At 41.3% G+C, this 26,673-nt stretch overlaps 1 protein-coding gene across 1 annotated transcript in view; it reads left to right on the top strand.

Moving 5' to 3' along the window:
- Positions 1-18,085, top strand: part of HTR3B (5-hydroxytryptamine receptor 3B) — a 41,943-nt gene extending 23,858 nt beyond the window's left edge. Inside the window, exons 3-10 of the mRNA XM_069079801.1 lie at positions 5,366-5,410; positions 5,790-5,899; positions 6,392-6,561; positions 7,810-7,967; positions 15,627-15,837; positions 15,968-16,146; positions 17,015-17,018; positions 17,862-18,085. Of these exons, the coding sequence (XP_068935902.1) occupies positions 5,366-5,410; positions 5,790-5,899; positions 6,392-6,561; positions 7,810-7,967; positions 15,627-15,837; positions 15,968-16,146; positions 17,015-17,018; positions 17,862-18,085 (1,101 nt within the window). The remainder of the gene's footprint in view (positions 1-5,365; positions 5,411-5,789; positions 5,900-6,391; positions 6,562-7,809; positions 7,968-15,626; positions 15,838-15,967; positions 16,147-17,014; positions 17,019-17,861) is intronic.
- Positions 18,086-26,673: the final 8,588 nt, after the last annotated feature.

Below are 26,673 nucleotides of genomic sequence, written 5' to 3'. Positions count from 1 at the left end.
CTTAGCTCAAACACACCTCTGTAATCAAAGCATAGTCCATCCTTTCAAGCTCTGTGCCTTTAGTTGCCAGCTACATAATGGTCATCTCCTCATCACTATCTCAAATTGAACATGTGCAAAAGTAAAGTTTGATGTCTTTCCTGACTAAATCATCCTGGCTTCCCAACTTTGCACTCTCTGCTGAGGGTACTGCTGTCCTCCAAGCTATCCTGGTTTGCAGCCTTGACACCCCCCTCTTTCTTATTCCCCCTGGACAATCAGTTGCTAAGTCTTACAGATTCTGCCTAAAGAGTTACCCCTTTTGTATAAGAACATTTTGGCTACTGAAAAAGAACATTTGTGTAAGAAAACAAATGCCAAAATCAATTTGGAAAGAAACAGCTTCTCAGGTAAAAACTTGAGTAGAGACTTCTCAGAGGACCTGAAAGAGTAATACCCCTTTAGATAAATGTCCTAAAGGCATGTATTGGAAGGTTGCACAGATTGAGCTAATGATGGCTGCAAGTGTTGTGGTCCATCAGCATGAGACTATTTCCAGAGCTCTGGATTGATCATTGATAAACTGTAAATTAATTAACTTTGGGGGGACTATGAGAAGATTATATAAAGATTGTTGGGGTCACATCTGATAGGAAGATGGAATTTTTTTAGCTTGATATCTTGTTAGAAGTGGTTAGCTGCTTATGATGAGGCCCTGATCTGAGGCATGGAAAGCCAGAGGAAGGGGAAGAAGGAAAAGGCAGAAGAGGGGTAGTAGATGACCAGATGATGAGAGGAGCACAAAAAGAAGCTGAACCCAGATGGAATTGGGGATGGAAGGCATAGTTGTTGATAGGAGGAGCTGTTTATAGAGAACAGAAGACAGGCGCTGACAGGAGCTGGTCAAAGCTGATAGGCAGGAGCCGCAGCTGTTTTGCTGGGAATTGGACTGATTGGGAGAGAGGCTGAGGAGCGGTTTTCTCACAGGTCCTCAAATAGCCTGTATCTCTCCTCAACATTTAATGAAAATCTGTATATCTTCTCCAGCTTATTTTTCAGGGTTTTTTTTTCACAAACATTCTTTTCTGCCTCCTTTAAGCAACTAAAACATCTATATTTGTGAGAATAAAATGAGATAATATTTGTAAAGTACTTAGCACAGAGCCTGGCATATAGTAGATACTTAATAAATACTCGCTCCCTCCTTATTACCTATGTGACTTTGGGCAAGTCATTTAACCCTTCCAAGCCTCTTTCCTTATCTATAAAACAAGAGATTTGACTAACTCTAAGATTCCTTTTAGTTCCTGTGTCCTTATGACTTCTTATTTGGGCTATTGTAATAATTAATTGGTATTTCTGTTTCTGATTTCCCCTCATCCCTATTCATCATTTACAGAGTTCTCAAAAGAACCACCCAGTGACACAGGTCTGACTGTGCCACAGTCTTTCTTGCTCAAACACTTTCAATGCTGCCGTAAATCCTCTAGGATACAATAAAAACTCCTCAGCCCAACAGTGAAAGTCCTGCACAGTCAGAATCCAACCTACCTTTCCAGCTTTATTTCATTTTATTCCCTGTCATGAAAACTATATTTCTACAGCCCTGGTTTTATTAGTGGTTTCCTAAACATAACATTCTGTCTCCTGACCCATGACCTTTGTTCCCTTTGCCAAAGATGCCCTTTCTCTTCACCTCTGCACCCTTGGAATCTTTCCTTCAAGGTTCTGCTCTGGCATCACTTTTCCTAAAAAGTGTTCCCTATGCCCCAAGTTATTAGTGCCCTCTACCTCCTTAAAAAAAGGTCCTTGATTTTACTTATCTATTAGTGTACCTGTCTTATAGGCTCAGTAGAGTGAATATAAACTTCTTAAGGGCAGGAACTTTCTTCTTTGTCTTTATAACCCCAAGAAGATATCTAGTAGGGTTCCTTGGGCATAGTTGGCACTTAATACATGTGTAATTAAATGTTATTTCCTATGCATAGAAAGCCCTTCCTTCCTTTACTTCAAACTTTCAAATTCCTACCCATCTTTCAAGGCTCAGTCTTTAAATGCTGCCTCCTCCAAAGTCACTGTCAGTTCCTCGCCCAAACTAAAGTGATCTCTCTCTCATCTAAACTATGATAGAACTTTGCTGATATTTTTATATCTCTTTTCACATATTGCTCTATTATGGTTACTCATGCACATGTCTTATCTCCCCTTGAGCAAAAAAGACCATGTCATAGTCATCCTCGCGCCTCTCAATTAAAATGTGTCTTTTGCCTTTCTTAGTATTTCCAAGCACTTAGCACAGGGCCAAGCACAAAGCAAGTACTTAATAAATATGTATTGACTGACTGAATGAAGAATTGTCTGTCAGTTCCAGTTATTGTCTTTATGTCCATCTTGGCTGCTCTGAACGTGTCCTGAAATGGCCGTAGTTCACCTTTATATAGCACTTTCAGATTTATAAAGTGCTTTTCATTTATTTGCTTATCTGATAATAAAAAATCTGCATTGCCCATTGGAAGGCTAAGGCCAAGGTTGTTGGTTCAGGAAATGAGTGCTATGGAAAACTTCAAAAGACTTGATGCTGTGCAGACTCTACTCAAGAAAGGCCACTCCCAATGTAAATAGTGCTCTTGCTGAATGCAGCTGAACTGCTGATAAGTTTTGTTAGGAATGAAGAACTCATGGCCCAGCTTTCATCCCTGTACCTCACTTCTACTGTGATGGTGTGCCTCCTATTTTGTTTATATAAAAGACTACAGTCTTGTTTGAGAATATCTGGGTATTATGAGTACCTTAGGGAAATCTGATTATAGAGATAATCTACTCAACAGTGAAGAGTTCCAATTTGTTTCTATTGAGTTTTGTCAATTCCAAATCCCAGATACCTTTGTATTCCAGTCCATTGACTAGAGCCTCCCAGCCAGACGTTGAGGCATCTGTTTCTATAGTCTCCGGAACTGGGAAAGATAAATAAGAATGTGGAGGAATTATCTGTATATTTGCTAACCACCAATTTAGATCTAAATAGGCTCCCTCTGTTAGGAAGACTAATGAATTCCAATTCTCTGAAATATCCTTTGCTTTTAACAAGCAAGATGGAAGGTATCTGAAAATAAAAAAAAAAAAGATACGCAGGGGAAGAGCTGTGAATAATGCCACCAGAGAACCAATTATGTTCACCAGCTGGCATTGAGAAACTTGTTTCCTTTGACTAAAAGATTTTCGTTTTAGCCTCAAACTCCCTTTTTTGACATTGTGTTATTTGGGTTTGGAGAGATGAAGCCTACCCACCCCCATCAGACAGGCATTAGGGAAAAATCCTCGAAAGTAAAAGCAATTGAGCAGAGAAGTGGGCAAGAAGAGAGAAATGAAGTAAGGCACCATCATTGCAGACAATCAAGAATCTAATGGATAAAATAATCATGAGAATGAAGCAACACAATGAAGGGACCCCTCTCCCCATCCTCGTGACTCTTTGATTTGATGAAGGAACTTTTCCAACTTCAATTAAAGAGAAAAGAGGAAAAGGTCACCATGTACATTTAATTGATGTAAAGAGATCATTTCTTGTGAATAAGATGCTGTCGAGAGACAGACTAAGAATTTAAGTACCTTGAGGCTGAAACCCTCAAGAGGCCCTGAAGTTTATTTCTAGGTCTCCCAACAATGGGTACAGCATTAGACCTTATTCTCTTCAGCTAGGGAGTTCATTGCAAAACGGAGCTAGAATTAAAACCTCCATTTTTATGCTTTCATGGGGAAGTGTGCAAGGACATTACATGATCCCCAAGCTGATGGGCATGACAATGAGTTATTCTCACCTGGTCTGCGCTTTAATAAAGGCCTTATCTCAACTGCCAGGACATGAGCTGAGCCTATCTTGGCTAGGAGTCACCGTCTACAGTGGCTACAAGCTGTTCCACTGGGAATTACTGATGAATCCAATCCTTTTCTATTGTATAATGCTAGGGAACAGGTCTCCAAAACCTGACTGTCTCAAAGCATCCATTTAGTGGCCATGAAAGACTGCAAATATGATCCATCTAGATTGACCTTTGTGTAGATACTAAAGCAAGGCATCCTCACATCTGCTTAAAATCCTGTCTTCCCCCCCCTCCTCTGAAAGTTTTCGGCAAACTCTCCCAATCTTCTTAATGGTAAAAGGACTTCGGTTTTCCAGGTTATAATATTAACTTCAAATGACAACTACACTAAATGAAGCTGGGGGTAGGAAAGAGGACAACAGCAACAGTACACTGCTGTATAACTGATCTCATGCTTTCAATCCAAGGAAAAAAAACCTGGTAAAGGCTGACTGCCAGTTGCTTTCACAGCACCAACACAAGAGCTATGATTTGTTATTTACTGAGAACTGGCATGCCCTAAACGCCATACAAAATACAAAGGAAGACTGGGCTCTTGCCTATCTCTGCGGTTCCTGGGCTTTGAGCCAAGATCAGACCACAAAATAACAGTGGGACATGAAAACAGCAGGTTAGAATGTGTACAAAAGAGGACCTTACATTTCATATTCCTTCATCTTGGATTTTGTTTTTCTTTTTCTATTTTCTTCTCTCTAAAGATGTAGCCTTCATTAACAGCTTATCATTAAGAGGCAAAAGGAAGACATGAGTTCATGAAGATCCTTTTAATTGCAAAGATCTGTCCTCCACCCATACATTCCTTAGAAACTCTTCCAAGACTGTTGCCTGTTTTTCCTCCCCCTCCTCACTGCTCCTCTTGTCCCAACCCCTGGTAGCATGGCAGTTTTAGGAATCTGTTCACTGGAGTCCATATTGAGAGACAGTACTTTTTAAAGATGATCACCAACTCATTGCAGGCCCCAGGGAATTGCATTTGTTATGTCATCCGCAATACACTTTATGTTTAGCCCATTCAGCCTCTTTTAGGAGCAGGAAAATCCATACACAGTGTGACTTAATATGAGTAACTGCCTGTAGCAGCTGAAACAACATACTTTAAAAGATTATGAATAATATCTTGATTACAAATAAAAGCTCAGTCTCATATTTTTAGCCCAGGATTGGCTAAGAATATGGATTATTCTTCATTCTGATTAATGGCAGAGTAACTAATTAGAGTGGAAAAGAAACTAGTGATTCCTTTGGAGTGTCAAGTGCCGTCAAAGTGCCATTTTGTCACAGATAATATAGTAAATCTCATAGAGACAGGTGTGCATAATAAATGGGAACTTAAGAGAGCCAAGAAGAGTCAAGGCGATGCTTAAAAAATCAGGATTGCTTGGTGAGATTTGATTTCTTCCCTCCTGAAATGACATACCATTGAACTAGGTCTTTGATTTATTGACATTCTGAGATTTAATGTGGTATTCAAATGTTTCTTTCTTTCTTTCTTTTTGACTCTGCAGGATGCACAGAATCAAAAACTAAAGACTAGTGTATGGTACCAAGAGGTAACTGAGCATGTTTCCTTCTATTTATGCTGGAATCCTGATCTAGAGATGATGTAAAATTATAATTATCCTAATAAAAAGTATATTTATTCACTTATGTATCTTTATTTCTTGGATATGGTGCTTGGTACATAATAGACACAATAAATGCTTACTTGTTTGATATGTGATTAGCCAGGGCTTAAATGTCAAACTCACCTTATTGAACGCCATATGAAAGGTATGTTTACTATTTCTGGTTTAGGGTTAGCCATCCTCTTTATGATTGGTGTTGAGTTGGAGGGAAAGGGGAGAAATCTACTCGCTTTATCAATAGCTACACTTCTCTGCTCTTCAGCAATGCTATGTTATGATAAGTTTCTTTTCTGACTCCTTACAGATTTGGAAGGATGAGTTTTTAGCCTGGAACTCCAGTATGTTTGATGGAATAGGAGAAATCTCCCTTCCACTGAGTGCCATCTGGGCCCCAGATATCATCATCAATGAATTGTATGTGGAATTGGTTCTATTTCCATGGGGCATAGACCAGTTAGAGTAATCAGACCAATGGCTACTTATTTTCATTCCAAGTTACCTTATTATTGTTTCTGAATTTGAGCCCATGCTATGTTGTCATATATATCTAGGAGAGAAAGAATAAAATTTTAGAGTTGAAGTAGACATTAAATATAGTGAGTTGACTTCCTATGGGATAAACATTTAAGTATGGATACTTTAGTTACTATATGAATAGGATTATTTCCTTCTGAGACTAAAATAGCACTCAAATAGAGCTACAGAGAAAAACTCCTGAGGATGTCATTACTGAGGCAACTGCCAGTATTGAATCATGCCAAGGGAAATGTCCCTCTCTTTCTACTTTATGGAGGTCAGTCATGGGTGTCATGGCCAGTACTGAGCAGCTCTCCCTTAGTAGAATCAGGACTGTATAGCCAACCTAGGCCACCTATTCAACAGCAAGTTTTCTTGTATTTTATGTAGCGTGGACATTGAAAAATCACCTGATCTTCCCTATGTTTACGTGAACTCATCTGGGACCATTAAGAACAATAAACCCATCCAGGTGGTCTCTGCGTGCAGTTTGGAGACATATGCTTTCCCATTTGATACACAGAACTGCAGTCTAACCTTCAGTAGCATCCTGCACACAGGTAAACCTTGAAAGATGGGGTCAGCTACCTGGAAAATATTCTTATGGAGAAAACACATGCTGAAGTGAAAACAGCTGACATCTGTCATTGCTTGACTTTATCCTTGTCATTAGTTGGTTTATTCAGTTGAATTCAATTCAGCTTAACTCAACTTGCTTGTTAAGTACCTGATCTTCTCAAGGCACTGTGCTGGGTGCCCAGAAAAGAAACAATGAAAACAGCACAGTCCTGTTTTAACAAAGCTAACATTTTAGTGGGTGGTGGGGTGTGTGGAGAGGATACAACATATATTAAATAAGTGTAATACAAGGTGGAAAGCAATGTAAGGGAAGGAGAGATCTGAGTCAAGTGCTGTAGCAAAGAATCCCCAACTGGAAAGAAGTGCGTTAGAGGAAGAGAACAATTTTGACAGGCAGAGATAAGTACAGAGAGCAATAAGCCTGGGAGATAGTTTGCCTGCACAGATTCAGAAATGTGGGAGAAAACATGGAGTTTTGAGTCCTGTTTGGCTGGACTATGTGAAGTAGAATAGTGTGAAAGTAAGGCTGAGGAGGCTGGTTGGAGCCAGAAACAGAAGGCCTTGGAGTGCTGGTTGAGGAGCTTGTACTTTATCCCATAAATAATGAGGAGCCACCAAAGGCTTTAGAGGAGAGTGGCATGGTCAGACCTAAGTAATGGGAAGATTACTTTGACAGCTTCAGGAAGCATGTAGAAGGGGACCACTGGTGCTAGAGTCAGAAGACCTGGAGCCAAATCCTACTCATATGACCTTGGCAAGTCATTTGACTTCTCTCAGCCTCAGTTTCCACATCTGTAAACCGATTACATTGGACTAGTTGACCTTGGAAGTCCATTCCCTCTCTAGATCTGTGGTTTTATGATCCTAGTTCTGCTATAATTCAAGCCTGGGAGTATCTATCTGGTCCCTAGGGTTGTCTACACTGCCTCTGATTTGGGAGTTATGATGATACGATGTTTATCTCCAAGTAGCTTATAGGGAAGCCACAGTGCCAGCTCAAACAACCTATGGATAATAGGACCCAGTTCTTATCCTCACTGTTGTTTCGTGGCTATTTTCACCCAGTATTCAAAACAGGGAGACACAACTTGGGGTATGTAATATGGAGCCCAATATAAATGATCATGTGAATAATAATGGCAATGAAAAGAAGGACTGCAAGAAAGAAGAGGGTAGGCTAGAAAAGCCTCTCCTACTCTGTGAAGACCAATGGTTTCTGTTGTTTCCAGTGGCAGATTTAGATCTTGCCTTCCTGAGGAGCACAGAAGACATTAAGAAAGACAAAAAGATGTTCGTGAATGATGGCGAATGGGAACTCCTTTCTATGCCTTCAACCTACCAGGTCATGCACAGTGAAGCTGGAGACTTTGCCCAGATTCAATTTCACGTAAGTACTTTACCACTTTCCTTTTGATGCTCATTTTCTCTCTGTAGTGTTATATGTTGGGGGAAGGAATCCCCAAATGTCCCCTGGAGGGAGTGGTTAGGTACTATGGTTATGCAAAGTTCTGGAGGCTCAATTTTATCCCGGAACCTCAGGTTCCAGCCACCTGGCCTGGAGTGATGTACTCATTCTCTCAGATACAGGCAGCCTATAAACAAACAAAGGGACTGAGAGGGCACATTTTTTAGAAAGCATAAGAATGAGAAAGGGAGATCTGGGCTGAGGAAATGAATGAATCAATCAACTTACTGTGGTCTTGATTCTCAAAGTTTTTCAATACTGTTTTAGCAAGAACAAAGATACCATAGACTAATTAACTGCCTAGTACATTCCTCAAAATCCTCATTGAAATGAGTGGGGAAGATAGGATCTCCTTGAAAGTATTGCTGCTACATAGGATAGTCCTTTGTGGAAAAAAAATAGTCAATAATTACCTCATCCATATATATTACAAGTTTCATATGATTTGCATTGATACTATAAAGGACCAGTTGACAGAGACCCTCAAGAGATACACCTCAAGAGACAGACTGTATACTGGAAAGACCTTTGGCTTTGGTGTCAGAGGTCCTTAGTTATAATCCTGACTCTCTACTTACTACCTGTGTGACCATAGGCAGCTCCTTTCTCCTGTCTCAGATTCCTCATCTGTAAGATGAGGAGATGAAATGAAATAAGCTCTATGGTCTCCCCCAGCTCCAGATCTATGATCCTATGAGTGTATAGTGGTCATCACTGACTGTCATCATTCCACTAAGGGGTGCTCGTGGCTGTATGTTAGCATGGAAATTTAACCAAGAGGGGAAACCACAAGGTGAGGGGATGCTCAGGGGGAGAATTGAAACCTATTTCTCTGTGGAGTGCTGTGATAAAAAGACAGCCTGCTTACACATCCCATGGAAGGATTTATAGCTTATCCTGTTGGCCACCCTAGTACCCACTATGTTCCTATATCTGGATACCCTCACAAAATACATGGCCTCATGGGAAAGACCAGTCCCAGACTGTTAGCATTTAGGAGAGCTCTGTGTCAGAACAGCTTGTTGAGAGGGGTGGATGGATTCTTTATGCCAAGAAGCTGTGAGCAATGTTGCATACTAGATCATTGTGCCCACAAGTTACACTCAGCAAGAAACCATCCCTTTCAGGCTTAGAAGGGAGACTAAACCTGGGAGAACCTGCAAAAGCTCCTGGTTCCAGTGAATATCCAGATCTTAAGAGAGAAAATACCCACAATGACTTAGAGCAATGTTCAGCAACACATCTATGTGAGTTAGGGAGGAGTGACTGCAGATTTCCAAGTATGCTCAGCAGAGCACCAGCTAAGCCCAGGGACTGTCTGTTTAACTGTATGTGTGTTCTCCCTTCCCTTACCACACATACACTTCCATTCAATCAACAAATATTCATCACATATACAGAACTTCTGACCTAAGTAATACATGAGGCCACTTGTGATAATGGCAACCCCTCATCTAGCAGCAAGTTTGTATTCTGCCTTGATTTCCTCTATCTTCTTAGCAAAGACTGCACTGGGGCCTACTTGTCCACCTCTTTTGCTAGAAGAAGGAAAAAAGGAAGCTTTTCCTCGCCTTTATTTTGATGAGTTTCTTGGATAAGAGTAAACACCTCATTAATTTTAAAGATATCAGCCTGCAAACATTATTAATGCAGGCCGAATAATGGAGAGCATTAAAGGGAAATGCACAGGACTAACACGTGCCAGGTGGAACAGTCACCTATCAAGCGCTCCAGAGAATGATGCACACACCATTACCTACACTGCATGAAGGAGACAAACAAAAGCAGAGGCAGGGCCAGCACGCTGAGAAATACACAGGCGCAGAGCCTCCGCAAAAGCAGTAATCATTTCTAATTCTATCCCACCCTTTCACCTCAGCTCTCAATTTATCCTCTCAGTGCCTAGGTGGAGAATTTTAAGAGCATTACTTCCATTTTTCAGATGAGAAAACAGAGGCACAAAGAGTTTGTATAAAGCAGCAATGCCCATTCTTGGTTTCAGGAGTCTTGCCCCCCGCTTATTTCCCTGATGGCGCCACTGTCATATTTCCTCTTTTATTCATTGCCAAGGCATGTGGGGAAAGAAAAGGAGCAGGTCAGACACTTTTCTAAACTTTTTTCCCCCTGAAACTTCTTTGTTCTGGAGGTCGGGATGGCTCCCTCCAGGTAAGGGAGAAAACTTCTAGGATATAGTGGAAAAGAATATAGCCATTCTCATGGAACGTGTGGTTCTGATTCTTGGATGGGTAGGCTAATCAGACAGTCTATAACTTTAATTAAGATTTGAGGTTGATTCATTATTAGATACTGGTCTCCTTTAATCTCTCATGCCCTTTTTACTTGCTTCATTCCCCTTATATACTGAATCTTGTAATAAATTCATAGACTCAGTCTTACCTTTATGAAAAAGTTTAATAACTAAGGTATTTAGATACATCCTGCAGTGTGGGGACTTCAACATCCCACTGCCTGTAAGATAGGGCCCCAGTCTCTCTTCACTCTGTAGAGCAGAACAAGGACCCTCAGCTCCACAACACTGCTGTCCTGTAAGGAGGAGGGAACACCAGTTGGAGGGATGTAAATGGAGCTCTGTGCTGGAGGGTTGTCTGAAAAGGTAGGCCAGTTTTTCTTCTAATCTAATCACCCGCTTCTACCCCAACTATTGTCACACACAGTAAGGGATATGAAGATGAAGATGGGGGAACTATAATCTATCATAAATGTGCTACCCCTTTGGTCCTTCTGTGTGCTGCTGCTGTTTGCACTGAATTGGGTAGCTAAAAGTCCAGATAGATCCCAGCTAATAGTGCAGTCATATCTGCTGGCTCCACAACATGTATTGTTTATTAGAGGGGGCAGATGATGCTTTGAAGTCAGGGCTACTTTCAGCAGGGGGCCCAGAGCACAGATACTTCTTCCAACAAGGTTGTCTCTGAGGATCCTGGGACTTGTTCCAACAGCCATAAGAGGGGAAATATCCTCCAATACTTTATTGGATGCACTGGTTCCTAGAAACAACAGAGAAAGCATTTGATTCCTGTATAGCAGGGGTATTTTTTGTTTGTTTTGTTTTGAAGAAGAAGAAGAGGAAATTTGGGTATTTTAATTTGATGGAGGAAGGGGTAGCTCTGGGCCTTCAGCACTGAACCAAGTCCAGACAATCCCATTGTAATTTATGGATTTTCAGGCAGGAATCTGGTATGCCTGGTACTCAAGAGGGAAAGGGGGATCATTCTTCTTTGTTCCCTTCCAGAGGTAGATACGAATCACCCTGCAGATAAGATGTCTCACAAATCCAAAGGGAGAGCTTCCTCCTTTCTGTAAATCCTGGGGAACCATTAGCTCCCTCAACAAGTGATAAAGCATTAATCATAACTTTTTAGAAACCTTCTCTAATGTCACTTCAGTTAGGTGTGGAATCCTAGTTATCATATACTATTTGTGGGATGTTGATTACATATTTAGCAAGGGATTTAATAACATGGACAGAAACTTAAAACTGTATCCAGTGGGATCAATTTTCTCTAAGGGAATATAGGAGGTGACATTCCTCCAGGTGTTAGGAGAAAATCACCCCTCAGTGAGATCTTGCTCAGCCTACAGGCCAGATCCACGGTGTTCCCACTTAGGGACACAGAGGAACTTACCTGAGTGGCAGTAACTTTCCCAGCACTCTCCAAAAATGGAATGTTGAGGAGGGGGATGGGAAGGGAGGGAAATGGGCTTCCGTACGGAGCGTGAATCTGGGCGTCAAAATTCCAACTATGTCATAAAGACGGTCATGCAAAATTAAGTACTGGTGGGGTCTACCATCAAGGAGGCAATTAGAGGCTAACCTTGGGGCCTATTCCATCTCCAAGGAGCTCTCCGCACACACGTTCTGAATTAGATTGATCTCTTTCATTAACATCAATAGGCTCCAAATACCTTTGTGTACTTATTATTACCTGGCTTTAATGGATAATGAAATTGTAGCATAATATTGCTAACACCTGAAGGGTGTCTAATGGAGAACATGGACTGAAACTAAAGTGCTTTCTCTTCCTTTCCTGTGGAATTTAAAGGCACCGGCTCCTTTAGTCCATTAGAAATGATGGGCTCTGGGTGGTGATGGATCCAGAAAGAGGAGCTTCTCACTGAGCCAAATTTGGTACCACTTCCCACCAGTCCGAGGGTCAGGTTAGATGCTGCCTCTGTGTTTGTCCTAGGGGGCAGTAGCTCTCAGAGGATCTTATTTCAGCAAGTAAGCTTTCTTTTGAGATCATTCTATACTCCCATTCCATGGAGACTGAAAGTAGCCTCAAGCACAGACTCTCTGGACTGGACATGAAACGACAGGACCTCCAGATGTTTCATCTAGTCCCCATACCTCCATAGAGGGAGAGTGATTCCATCCCAACATAAATCCAAACACATTATCCCCAGGGATCTACTGATCTGGGAGTCATGGTTCCCACTTAAAGTTTTAGCAAAACCTAGGTTTGATCTTCATTTATTTACTTAACACTATCTAGCTTTACAAAGTGTTTTTTTTTCCTCTCCAGCAAGAATTGATTCTAGGGGCAGTCAGGATGGCAGCAATGTACTACATATCCTGTATCTTTCCAACACTGCTCCCTTTGCAGCCTGTCAAGATCCATGTATGCTTCCTACTTTGACAAAACTTCACTACCTCTGGAATTGTAGTCACTTGAAGTCATATTTGCTGCCCCTTTGTTCTGGTCCTGATTTACCCTACAGTATTCTGCTCCTATGATAATTAGACTGTGGACCCACTGAACATGTACCGTGCAGACCCCTGCATGGGCAGTTATAATAATTCTGACAACTAGGACTGACCCAAAGACTTTTCTCAAAGTGCTTCACAGTTTTAGCCTTGTTTGTTCCCACAACCTTCTCTCCAATGGAGACAAAGTTCATTACACTAATAGGATCATAGCTCTAGAACTGGAAGGGGCTTTGGGGGTCCTCCAGTCCAACCTTTCCATTTGGTAGATCAGGAAGCTGAGGCACCGAGAGTCAAGTAATTTGCCCAAAGTTACACAGTTATTAAGGGGCGAAACTGAGGTTCAAAATTGGGTCTTGTGACTGCTACTTCAGCATTCTTTTTGCTCTACCACACTGCCTTCTTCTTTGAATAAAAGGATTGCCTGAGACCCAGAGAGTTTAAAAGACTCACCGACAACCATTCAGCTAACCAGCAACCAAAGGAGAATTTGAAATTCTCTGCTCGACTCCTTCCTGGTCTGTTGCTTTTTCTTTGGGCTTTCCTTTCATATGAATTCCAGCTGAATCACTGGGAGATTTCTTAATCAATCCAGCACCCATAACTGAGTCATTGGGAGATTTCTTTCCTTCATCAATCAGTGAATCAATCAATGAAGCAGGTTCATCTAGAGTTATGGCTTAGATGCTTTTCTATCATCCCATTAGGTCAGCCCTCTGGCCAAAGCCATCATGGTTCTAATATCTCCCAGAAACATGGGTGTGGGACTTTATTGGAAAACCTTTTTTATTCTCTTGAACATCTCAGATCTCCATTCTCCCTATTCCCATCTGCTGTCATCAACATAAACTGCTGCTTATTGACAAAATCAGGAGAGGTACAGGTTGAAAACAGTTAATTTTGTTACTGTTTTTCTTGGCTGCTCTTTGTGGAAATGGGTTTTAACCAAATCATTGCAAAGTGGAAAATGTCTCTCTCTGTTTTAGATATTCATAGCCAATCATTTTTAATGTTAAAAAAACAAAAACAAAGTCCAATAACCACTAGGCTACAATCAGCCCAATGATTTTGGTCTGTCTAGCTCTACAGAACTGAGATGCACTCCCAGAACCAAAGGCTGATGAGGCTGATCAATGAGCTGGTGCCTCTGCCTAACCCACTGAGCTCTTTCCCCTCTTTGGACTGATCTAGTCAGTCTTTCCCTGTCGTTAGTATTCTCCCAGTTCAGTTCTAACTTCCACCCCACCAAATTTAGGATTTTTTCTCCCTCTGAGCTCACTTCTCAAAAAAGACATTATGATTTCAGAGGCGCTCAACACTAATGAGAGAAACAAGTTGGCCAAAAATCATGACACTTTCTAACATTTCCTTCTATTGTCTCCATGGGCAGCTGGCCCAGAATTTTAAGATTCTTCTGACTGAGAGGAACCTGGAGAGGTCATCTGATCCATTCCTCTGATTTTTTAAAAAGTCTACCTTAGGTCATCCCAGACAGATGAAAATCCATCCTGTTTTGAAAAATGCTTTCAATCCCTACACCAGGAAATGAGATTCAATAATAGTTAACAATAATAACAACAACCATCATAATCTTGTTTGCCGGGAAGTTCTTTGTCATTCAATTCCAATTCCTTATTTTTTTAATTGAATATCTACTTTATGCCTACCATTGTGCCAGTGGGACTATAAAGAGATTCATATAATAATAGTGGGTATTTTGAAGTTTTCAAAACAAACTTCATTTGAGATTCACAATAATCCTACTATGGGTGGGTCCTACAGATATTATCACCTCCCTCATTTTATAGATGAGGAGATTAAAGTCAGAGACTGTTAAGTGACTAATCTGGGGTCATACAACCATTAAGTCTAAGAGATAGGATTTAAACCCAAGTTTTAAATTGGTCCCAACCCAGGGTTCTATATACCGCACCCTGTTGCCTCCCAAATCAGTCCTTAAGAACACTATATTTTAGCTAGGGAGACTAGGTAATTCATGAAATATTCATTGACAATTTTCAGGTCTAACGTTCATGGAATAATTACTTTACAGCATATGAACAACTAGCATTTACATAGTACTCTAAGGTTTGTAAAGCACTTCACAAATATTATCTCATTTGATCCTCATAATAATTCTGGAGGGTAGTGCTATCATCTCCATTTTAGAAAAAAGGAAACTAAGGCAAACAGGAGTTAAATGGCTTAATAATAATAACAATGACAGCTAACATTTATATAATGCTTGCTATGTACCAGGCATTGTGCTAAGCATTTTACAAACACTATCTCTTTTTGTCCTCACAATAATTCCTGGGAGATAAGTGCTATTATTATCCCTATTCTGCAAATAAGGAAACTGAGGCAAACAGAAGTTAAGCAATTTGCCTAGGGTCACACAGCTAGCAAATATCTGAGACTGAATTTGAAATCAGGTCTTCCTGACCCCAAATACACTGTCCGATTCACTATGCTGCCTAGGTGCCTTGATAGTACAGTTGTCAAGGAATAAGACGTGGTTTCCTTATTAGGAGTTCCCTATATGGAAGAACTTATAGATCTAGTTCAAACCCCTTCCCCCAACCCTAATCCTTTGGAACTTTCTATTTTTCCTAACCTTGGAGTAATGTCACACACGTTCCTAAAAGAGAAATAAAGAAACTTTCAAACTCCGAAAAAACTTAGGAGTTTGAGATGGTGTTAGAGGAGAAGCCTTTGATGAACAAACATCCTTTAGTTAAAAGGACTATCCCCCTCCATGCTATTGGTTCCATAACCCTGGACATGGAAAAGCAGAATAAAGCAAGGGGAGCCCAGGAGGGAGTCATGCTATCTGATTCCTTTGCCCTTCCCAGGTGGTGATCCGGAGACGACCATTGGCCCATGTAATAAATCTATTAATTCCCAGCATCTTCCTCATGGTTGTGGATTTAGGCAGTTTCTATCTACCCCCAAGCTGCCGTACCAGGATCACTTTCAAGACCAGCATCCTGGTGGGTTACACAGTCTTCAAGGTCAACATGTCTAATGAGGTACCCAGGAGTGCAGTGAGTACGCCTTTGATTGGTGAGTAGTTTTGGAGCTACAAGAGCTAACTTTTCTGCCTCAACAAAAATTTAATGTTATTTTTAATTTGGAAAAGGAAGAAGGACTTTATCTTTCTGTTCACCTACCTCTTCCTGACCCCCTTTTCCAGGTATCTTCTTCACAGTCTGTATGGTCTTCCTGGTTCTCAGCTTATCTAAGTCTATCCTTCTAGTTAAGTTCCTCCACACAGAAAGAAGCAGTAAGCAGGACCACCCCCTCTTTTGTTTCCAAAGGACCTCCAAGGCTAGACCAGTGGACAGTGCCCATCTGACCAGAACCTCTTTGATTGTGGCTGATTCCCCAACAGGTAAGTAAGAAGCCTGGAGTTTCTCTATGCTTCATTTTTACTACCATCAATTCACACTGATGGAACACCTAAGGGCATCATGGCTCTGTGCAAAGAAAGGATTTTAGATCTATAAAACACTCTCATGGCTCTAGTTCAAGCAACCCATCCCAGAACCTAAAGGTCTATCTGCTCTATCCACCTGATCTTCTTTCTAATCAGCCTCATTTGGACTAGAAAAAAGACTTCCATGGCTTGTGCCTTTTCTGTTAGATCTGCGGTTCTGAATATGGGGTCTGTGAACTTGTTTTTAAGTATTGTAATAACTGTATTCCAATACAAGTGATTTGATTTGTTATTCTATGAATTTTAATTTATATATAAAATATGATTCTGGGGAGGTATCTACAAGGTTTTGCTAGACTACCAAAGGGGTTCATAGCACCCCAAAAGTTATAAGAATCCCTACTTCAGTGAGTAAAAGGTATATCCTTACAATCTAGAGTACCTACTTTTTTATTCCATAGTCTGAGATTTTCTATTCACTTAATGTGAGAAAGCAGAATATTCTTTCTGTCCCAGTTGTCCTCCCAATGTCCTCAGGGCTCTAAATGGGACAAGTTGTGTCGGCCCCCAAGCCCATGAAACCTATCAATTTGCTAGATGCCCTCAGATGTGCCATTGTAGCTTTGGCATTTTCCCCATTTAAGTCAATTCAACAAAGACCTATCAAGCACCTCCTATGCGGAGGGCACTTTGCTAGGTATTAGGAATACAAAGATAAGAAGTGTCCTTGCCTTCAAGGAATTTATAAACTAATTGTAGAGGAGGATGGTTCATCCACCTTCACCTATAAGTGATAAGGGCAAGGGAGGTCCAGACAAAGCACTGTAAGAAATTTGAGGAGGATGTGATCAGGAAAGGGTTGGTAGAGAAGGTATCACTTCAACCTAGTCCTTGAAGGAGGAGGATTTCAACAGCTGGACATGTATAAAGAGTATTTTACAAAAATGGATATAGAGTGGGTGGATGAAAAGAGACAGACGGCAGAACAAGATCAGGGCACAGTTAGGAGTCCACTATGACTGGACTGATGTTTGAAGGAGAGTGGAGTAAAATGAGCCCAGAAAGCTAGGTTGAAGTTAAACTTTTCAATCCCAAGTGAAAGAATTGCATTTCAGCATTTAGGCAATTAGGAGACAGGAGGGATTTTGGTTGAAAAGAGTGATGTGGTAAGAACTACACATTAAGACAATTACTTTGGCAAGATTGGAGATGAGATTGGAATGGGGAGAAATTAGAGGCAAGGAGACCAGGCAAGAGGCTATAATAATAGTATGACAAAAGGTCACAAAGATCAGAATTATAATAATGGCAATGTAAGTGGAGAGAAGAGAAGAGATAACAGTGGAGGAAGAATCAATGGGAAAAATGTAGATTATTTGGATATGGGAAGTGAAGGAAAGGGAAGAATCAAAGATTATTCCGAGGGTACTGTTCAAGCTGAATGCTAATTAACAGTACACATTGCAATTTTATCTTTCTTCTTCCCCGCTTCACCCCCTTCCATCAGTGGGTAAACGTCCTTCCCCTACCTACAGCTTTTCTCTTACCACCTAACTTCTAGGTCTTAACCTCGAAGAGAACACTGAATCCTAACAATCCTAACTTACTAGATTGTTTTCTGCCTTCGTTTCAGATGTTCCTCCCTCTCAAGAGCACCAGACCCAGCTGGGGTTTCTGGAGGAGGCCCTGGCCCAGCTCCAGTCCATCAGCTCCTGCATTCAGGCTCTGGACCAGGCTGCCCAACAGGAGGCTTCATGGCTTACAATCCTTTACCGATTTGACAAGCTTTTGTTCCAGGGTTACCTCCTAGTTCTTGGAGTGTACGCCATCACCCTCTGCTCCCTGTGGGCAGTGTGGAGTTCTCTGCCAAACTAGTTAGGCCATGTTCATAGTATACACAGCCTAAGGGGGGAAGGAATGTGTCACAGGGCTCTAGGCTGCTCTATTGTATATTTCCATTTACCACAAATAATCTTGGTAAGAGTAAGGGAAATAATATAGACTTGCAGAAAGCACATTGGCTGTGGAGTCAAAGGACCTGGGTTCATATCCTGCCTCTGTCACTAACTACCTATAGAACCTTAAACAAGTCACTTATCCTCTAGCTATATACAAAGAAGGGGTTAGACTAGATCGTTTCTCTACCCTTTCCAGATCCATTTGTTGTTCAGTCGTGCCCAGTTCTTCATCGCCCTGTGGCCCATACTGTCCGTGGGGTTTTCTTGGCAAAGACACTGGAGTAGTTTGCCATTTCTTTCTCCGGTGGATTAAGGCAAACAGAGGTTAAGTGACTTGCCCAGGGTCATACAGCTAGTAAGTGTCTGAGTCTTAGTCTGAACTCAGATATTCCTGACTCCAGGCCCAGTTCAATCTACAGTTATGCTTTCATATCTGTATAATTTAGGTTCCAGCACCCTTCTGTGGCATACTAGCCTTCTTACCAATCCTGGTCCTCATAGCTGATCAAGTGCCTTTTAGGTCTGAACTTGCAATGATTAATATCCATATTAATTATTCTTTCTAGACAACTGACTGTTTTAAATTCCTCTGAGTCCCTTACCTTTCTGGATCACCCAACCCCACTACTCCCAGACCTGGTTCCACTATCCAGTGCCTTTGATCTAGGGCTGGCTTTTGCTGAACATTAATTGCTGGAGATCTGGGAACCCAGGTTGCATAGATTGATCAATTAACCAAAAGCCCAGTTATTGAGCCTACTGTGCTAGGCACTGTGTAGGACACAAGAGTGGCTAAGAAAGGGTCCCTGTCCCCCAAGTATCCAGTCTTCTTTCCTTTAACCCTGCCTCTTATCCATTCCCACTTGTCCTTTAGAGTAGGAAAGAAGGCCTGGTTACTCAGCATATGAACTGCAAGTTTTTCCTCCCTTCCTCTAGTCTCTCATCCCTCCAATACACACAACTGCTAAAGTTATTTTTCTCTAAATACCATGTTAATTGGGCTGTTCCCATGCAGGGAAATCTTGTTGCCTATTGTATCAGATCCAAATCCAAATTCAAAGGCATCCTCCAGCTTCTTTTTTTACTTTATCCAAGGACCTGCACACCCTTCACTGCTCAGAATACAATTTCTCTCAAAAATCTCTAATTTCTCCACCTCACTCATTACTCAGTTCTCTCCTTCCCTTCATTGCTTATGTATGTAGTTTTACATTGCCTTTATTGATATTTGTGTTTTCCCTCTTTTTGAAGAGTTTGAGTGGTTTTTCTACATGGTCTTACTCTACCTCCTCAAGGAGACTGTGAACTCCCTGAGGGCATAAACTCTGCCTTCTGTTTCTAGGTATCCCTCTTTCTTGCCTCAGACTTCACAGGGTTTTTCGTGCAGCCGCAGATAGACAATACATATTATGGAGTGACTGATTCTCTCTGGGCTTGCCAAGGACACATTTCCCAGCAATTCTCCCTCTGCTCCTCCCAGACAATCCCAAGTCTGAGAGACTGTGAAATCTGCAGCCTTACTCCAGCCCTCCCCACCAGCCTTTGGGCGTGTGCTGGCTAGTAGGGTTTTTGAGGACAGAAAAATCTTCCTTACCCCACCAACTCTGACATCTTTCTTTGTCCTTGTGGAGGTCATGGAATAGCTAAAATAGGTGGTAATTTTGTCCAGCTCTGAAATTGCTTTTTAAAAACACCACCCTCCTTCCCCCAGAAAAAAAATTTAAATACAAACAGCCTTTACCTGAAGCCTCTTTCTCTCATTACCTCCCTGTTAGTGCTCAACGCCAATTGTCCATGAAATTCTGCTGCCGCTGTTAATGAAATGAGGAACATAAGAAGTTTCAGAAGAGAAAGTGTCCACGGAGCCCTTCCCTCTCCACCTGTTAACCTTCCCACTTCCTGCTTTCTCTCATTGGTTATCTTTCTCTGCCTTTACATGCTCAAGCATGCCTGAACTTATCCCAGCTTTCTTCCTTTTCTCCAACTGGGGGAGGTGAGGAAGACTCATATTATTTTCACCACTTTAAGGGCCATAAAGAATCTTATTTGTTCCCCTACTCCTCCACACTACACACCACACACACACACACACACACACACACACACACACACACACCATTGGTGCAGAAATTACATTGGATTAGGAGGCAGGAGACTAGTATTCCAGTCTGGCTGTTCCTCTAACTAGGTGACCTTGGACAAGTATCTGAAATTCTCCAAGCTTCAGTTTCCTTATCTGTCAAATGTGGATACCAATACCTGATATCTATACCCCCATGATATTGCTGGAAAAATCAAAATGAGGTAATATGGATTAAAGTACTTTAAAAAACACTAAATGCTATGCAATTTTGAATAGAAGGTGTGCCCATACTGCGCAGAAATGGAGTCTAGAGGCTTGTTCCTCTGGGAATCTACTGCTCTCCAATTTCTTTTCCCCAGAAGAAGCACAGGAAAGAGCATTGCCACCACTGTGCAAAACATACACTTTTTCTCAGAAGTCTTTCAACCATTATTACTCTGACTACTCTTCCTATTCCTTCGTTGCTATTTTTAACTGCTAAATTCAATGGGCCTTTCTCAGGGTCATTCTCCTTGACCCCTCAGCAGTTTTGGGCATTAGTGGCCCAGATCCTCTCCTCTCATGGCATCTACCCTGTTACTCTTTCTTGGACTTCATAGATGTTTGACTGCTGCTCCTCAGTCTTCTTTGCTGGACCCTCCTCCCTTCTTGCCAATAAATGTGGGTGTTACTCAAGGCTCTGTCCTGGATTCTTACCTCTTCTCTATCTAAATTCTCTGCTTTGGTGATCTCATCAGCTTCCATGTGTTATGTTACCCTTTATGTACAACTCATTCTCTTTCCCTCTAGAAACTATCTCTTCTCCCATTTTCCCCATTTCTATTGGTTATCATCCTCTCACACCTCTCTACAAAGTGCTTCATTTCCCAGCTCCATGACTTTGTAAATATAGCTCCCCCTTATCTAGAAAGCACTCTCTCAAGTAGAAAGCTAGGAAACAATTTTTACAGCCAATGTCTCTGATAAAGTCCTCATTTCTAAAATATAAAGAGAACTAAGTCAAATTTATAAGAATATAAGTCATTCTCCAATTGATAAATGGCCAAAGGATATGAACAGGCAGTTTTCAGAAGAAGAAATTAAAACTATCTATAGTCATATGAAAAAGTGCTCTAAATCACTACTGATTAGAGAAATATAAATCAAAATAACTCTGAGGTACTACATCACACCTATGTGGGAAAATTGGAACACCCCATTGTTGGTAGAGTTGTGAATTGATCCAACCATTCTGGAGAGCAATTTGGAGCTATACCCAAAGGGCAATAAAACTGTGCATACTCTTTGACCAAGCAATACCAACCACATCTAGGTCTGTATCCCAAAGAGGTCCTAAAAAAAGAAACGGACCCATATGTACAAAAATATTTATAGCAGCTCTTTCTGTGGTGACCAAGAATTGGGAATTGAAGGGATGTCTGTCAATGACTGAACAAGTTGTGGTATATGAATGTAATGGGACACTATTGTACTATAAGAAATGATGAGCCAGCAGATTTCAGAAAAATCTAGAAAGACTTACATGAACTGATGCTGAGTGAAATAAGCAGAACCAGGAGAACATTGTACCCAGTAACAGCAACATTGTGCGATAACTTTCATAGACTTGACTCTTCTCAGAAATGCAATGATCTAAGATAACTCCAAAAGACTCATGATGGAAAATGCTATCCACATCCAGAGAAAGAACTTTGGAATCTCCTTTTCTTTTGTTGTTTTGTTTTGTTTCTTCTTTCTTGTGGTTCCTCCCATTAGTTCTAATTCTTCTTTACATCATGACTAATGTGAAAATGTGTTTAATATGAATATATAAGTAGAACTTATATCGGATTGCATGCCATATAAGGGAGGGGGAAGGGGAGGAAGGGGGAGAAAATTTAAAACTCAAAATCTTATGGAAATCAATGTTGAAAACTAAAAATAAATAAATTAATTATTTAAAAAATAGATAGTACTCCCTCTTCATCCCTGCCTCTTAGGATCCCTAGCTCCCTTCAAAGCAAAGCTCAGGTGCCACCCTCTATATGAAGCCTTTGCTAATTCAACCAGAGATTAACACTCACCTTCTTGAAACTTCTTATTTATCTGTGCATATATTGCATTCCATGATCCCCAGTAGCCCATAAGCTCCTTAAGGGCAAGGACCACTTTGACTTTGTATTCTCAGAGCTTAGCAGGGCGCCTTGCACATAGTAGGTACTTCATAAATGCTCACTGGATTGCTCATGTATGCAGTTTCATACTACCTTTTTGGGCCTGTATATTCCTGCTGTCTTTTTTTTTTTTTTTGCCTTTTGGAGGGCAATTGGGGCCAAGTAACTTGCCCAAGGTTACACAGTTAGTTTTGTGTGTGGGTGTGTGGGTGTTAAGTGTCTGAGGCTGGAACCGAACTTGGGTCCTCCCAGCTCTGGGGCCGGACCTTTACTCACTGTGCCACCTAGCCGCCCCTATTCCTGCTATCTTCAAATGAGTTTTGGTGACTTTTTCTTATGGTTGAAAATTCCTCCAAAGGAGGCTAACCCATGTGGTAGGGGATGAAGGGAGCTTCCATGTCAGGTTATCTGTGTGTGCTCTGGGAAGCCCCAGGACAGTTTTGAATCCTAGTCTCTGACATAAATGCAACATGGTATAATAGCAAAAGCAATGTACAGCAGGAGAAAGGGCAGTGAACTAGGGATAGGGAGACCAGGGTTCAAACCAAGTCAAGAATTTATTAAGTGACTACAATATGCCAGATACTGCACTAAACTCTGAGGAAACAAAGCAAAGGAAACAGGATCTGTTTTAAAGAGACCACATTTTAACTGGGGAGACAACGTGCAAACAAGATAGATACAGGATAAATGGGAGACAAGCAATAGGGAGAAGGCATTGCTAACATTAAGAGGGATTGGGACAGGTGTCCATTTCAGCTCTGTTGCTAGATCAGGTATAACCTTGGGCATGCCACTCAATCTTTCTAGGACTCAGTTTCCCCATCTATGAAAAGAAGACATTGGACTAGAATCAGTGATGGGAAACCTGATACATAATCTCCAAAATTGCTTCCAGCTCTAATGATACATGAATCTCAATCTAAATGAGTAGTCATGTACTCTTAGAAAAATGAGAAAGAAATCTATCCCCTGATTATTGAACAGCTTGCTCCCCATAATCTATGGACTTAAAAAAAAAAGACTCCAGTGTCTTTAATGATCTAGAAGGACCCGGCTAGGCCATGGTAATCTTTAGAATTTGATTTGTTTTTGTTTCACTGCTCTACGTGTTCCACATGCCTTGTGCCCTGGAATTATTTCTTCCTGTGTCTGTATGACTCAGTTGTTGTCCTATTCAGCTCCAATTAGATATTATCCAATTTCCCTGCCTTGACTGACCAATCCTTAGTGACTGACCACAGCTGGTCATGTTACAGTGGTGGACCTCCATTGGGCCACTCTTCAGTACTGTGAGTAGAATGTGAGCTGACTCATGCAACCTGAAACACAATCACCCCTTAGGTCATCTCAGCCAAGACTGTCCAGCCCAAATGGAGTCTGACTGTATCCTAGATGATTAATGTTTCAGTGACATCTGTGCTGCTATATATCTCAGAGTTTGTGAACCTTGAGACCTGGGTGTGACCACTTGGCTGATATAGCCCATGTACCCACCTTGGTGAATAATGGTAACATCCTTGACTCAATTCCAACTCCTAAGAAGTATCAGGGTGAACTAAAACAATATCCCTATTTCACAGATGGAGAAAACTAATATATCAGAACAGCAATATGACTTCCTCAGCAATGTCTGAACTAGAAAATATGTTATCCCCCAGATTTTCAGAGATAGGAAGGACTTCAACATCCACCTAGCCTAACCCATACCTATAAAAAAGTCCCTCCTCAGCATCTTTGGCAAGTGGTCATTAAGCTTTTGCTAAAATACCTCCAAAGGCACAGGGAAGCCACTACCTGTGAAGACAGTCAATAGAAATTTTATGTTGAAAGGATTTTGCTGACATCAAGCTTAAATTTTCTTCTTTGTAGCTTTTACCCATTGCTCTTAGTTCTATCCTCTGAGGCTAAGTATAAGTCTGATCCCTCTTCCCCATGACAGTCTTTCAGATACTCGAAGATGACTTTCATGTCCCCCTAAGTCTTCTCTCCCCCAGGTTAAATACCCCAAGTTTGGTCAATTTGTTGTCATATGGCATGATCTTGAGACCCTTCACCATCCTCTGGATGCTGTCCAGCTTATTAATGTCTTTCCTAAAATGTGGTACTCAGAGTACAACACAATATTATAAATGTCATCTGATAAGAGCCTAGTACAGTAGTACTGTAACCTCCCTAGTGACTCGAGGCTTCTCAGTGCAACCAGAGACCATGTGAACTTTTTTGGTTGATATGTCCACTGTTATCTCATTTTGAGCTTGTATTCTACTAGGGCATTTTCCCCTAGACCCTTTTTTCCCAGACTTCTTTCTGATCTAGCCTTGTCACCCCGATATTACATTTGTGATGTTAGTATTTTGAATCCAAGTATAAGCCTTTCCACTTTCAAATATTAAATTTAATCTTATTCGATTTAGCCTAACATTCTTACCTATCAAGATCCTTTTGGATCCCGACCCCGTAATAATCCAGAATATGAACCTTTGCTGCCAACTTTATGCCATCTGAAAATCTGATAAGCATGCCAACAATACTTTATGCATAGAGATGATCCCCAAATCTAGATGTCCCATGCTCATCTCCCCCGTGAGTGTCAGTTCCCCATCCCCAACTGCTGGCTGGACATGTCCACCTAAATGGACCTTATGTATCTCAAACTCAACCTGCCCCAAAGAAAACTCATTATACATCCTCCTAAACCCATCTCTCCTCCTAACTCCCCAGTTTCTGTCAAAGTACCAGCATTTATATCCACTGAGTTTCACAGTGTTTGCACTCTTGGCTCTTCACTCTTTATTCCTTCAGGGCTCAATTCAAATATCATTTCCTTGAAAGAACTTTCTACTTTGACTGGTTGTGAATCTTCCACCTCCCATATCACTGCGTATTTATTTTGTATATATCCTGTATTTATTTATCTATAGACATGGAGTAGCCTCCTTTCCCCTCTCCATACACACATAAACACCAGTAGAAGTTTTTTCAGGTATTTTATTGGTATCCCCAGCTACTAGCACTATGCCTTGCACATAGTAGGAGCATCACAAATGACTGTTGATTTGATGGTTGACATATATTAGGAAGATTCAGGCATGACAAGGAAAAGTTGAGCTAATCTGTGTTAAGGCATTTTAAACCCAGCATCCATGAACCTGGTTTTTAAAAAAATATTTTGACAATTGTAATTCAATATAATTGGTTTTCTTTGTAATACTGAGAATTTTTTTCTAAGAAATCATTCTGACTCATGTTCTGTAGGTTTCACCACACTGCTAAAGGGAACTGTGGCACCAAAAAGGTTAAGAACCCTGGGTGTACATAAATCTTTGGAGCAGAATCCCTAGGTTCCCTCAGTCAGGTCCTAAATCCTAAATTCCTAAATTCCCTCAGTCAGGAAGCTATAGCAAACCAAAGGGACTATTTTGAAAGGAGCCAAGGTAGAAAGGCCCCAGAAATGACCCCAGTGACTTTTTTAAACCTACTAAAACCTCAAGTATCTGTTGCCTTTCTCACTCACTTCCCAGATGCACACCTGGTTGAAAAGAAAGGATGGAACCAATGTTTGGGACTAGAGTTTACATTTATTCACATTCTTCCATGCTCAAAACTCAGCCTCTTTAGTTCCAGTTTCTTTTAGCTGTGGGTTGAAATTTATTCCCCTGAGGATGCTACAGATCAGAGCCTTACACTACAGCTCTGGGATCCATAGCAAACTGTCCCACCTGCGTCCCTACCTAAGTTGTTGGGGCTCAGTACTCTGCTGGCACAATGATGTTCTGTGGATGGTTTGTCCTCTGTCCAAGGTTCCAGGACCCTCAGCTGAGTGATGGTGGATCTACCAGTAACCCAACCAGCAGCCTGGGTATCCTACCTCACATGATACGTTGCTAGATCTGCTCCACTGCTTATTCCTCTCCTCTCCATCTCTCTGCCAGCATCTCTCAACACTGAGTTATTTACCTACCAAGACACTTATGGGTTCATAATTAGCCAAGCAACACAGCATGGGGGCGTTTATGAGCAGCAGCTCTCACTCTGCACTCAGGTGTCCATAATTGAAATGACCCACGCCAGTGATTACATTATGGGACTGAAGCAGCCCTCCATGCAGGCCCTCACCCTGCCCTCCCTGCAACCTATCAAGAGGGTGTTGTAGTTAAGGTTATGCTTCATTTGGCAGAAATCATAAAGAAGGAATTGCAGTGAAGCTTTCCCTAGGGCTAGAAGAGACTGCCAGGCAGGTAGGTGGGAGGTTGGGCTTTTTGCAAG

The sequence above is a fragment of the Petaurus breviceps genome, unplaced genomic scaffold, assembly GCF_028583685.1.
Source record: "Petaurus breviceps papuanus isolate PSGF00001 unplaced genomic scaffold, PetGlider_PUasm1.0 91133, whole genome shotgun sequence".
NCBI classification, from domain to species: domain Eukaryota; kingdom Metazoa; phylum Chordata; class Mammalia; order Diprotodontia; family Petauridae; genus Petaurus; species Petaurus breviceps.
The sequence above is the reverse complement of the archived record's forward strand: the minus strand, read 5'-3'. Positions and strand labels throughout refer to the sequence as shown.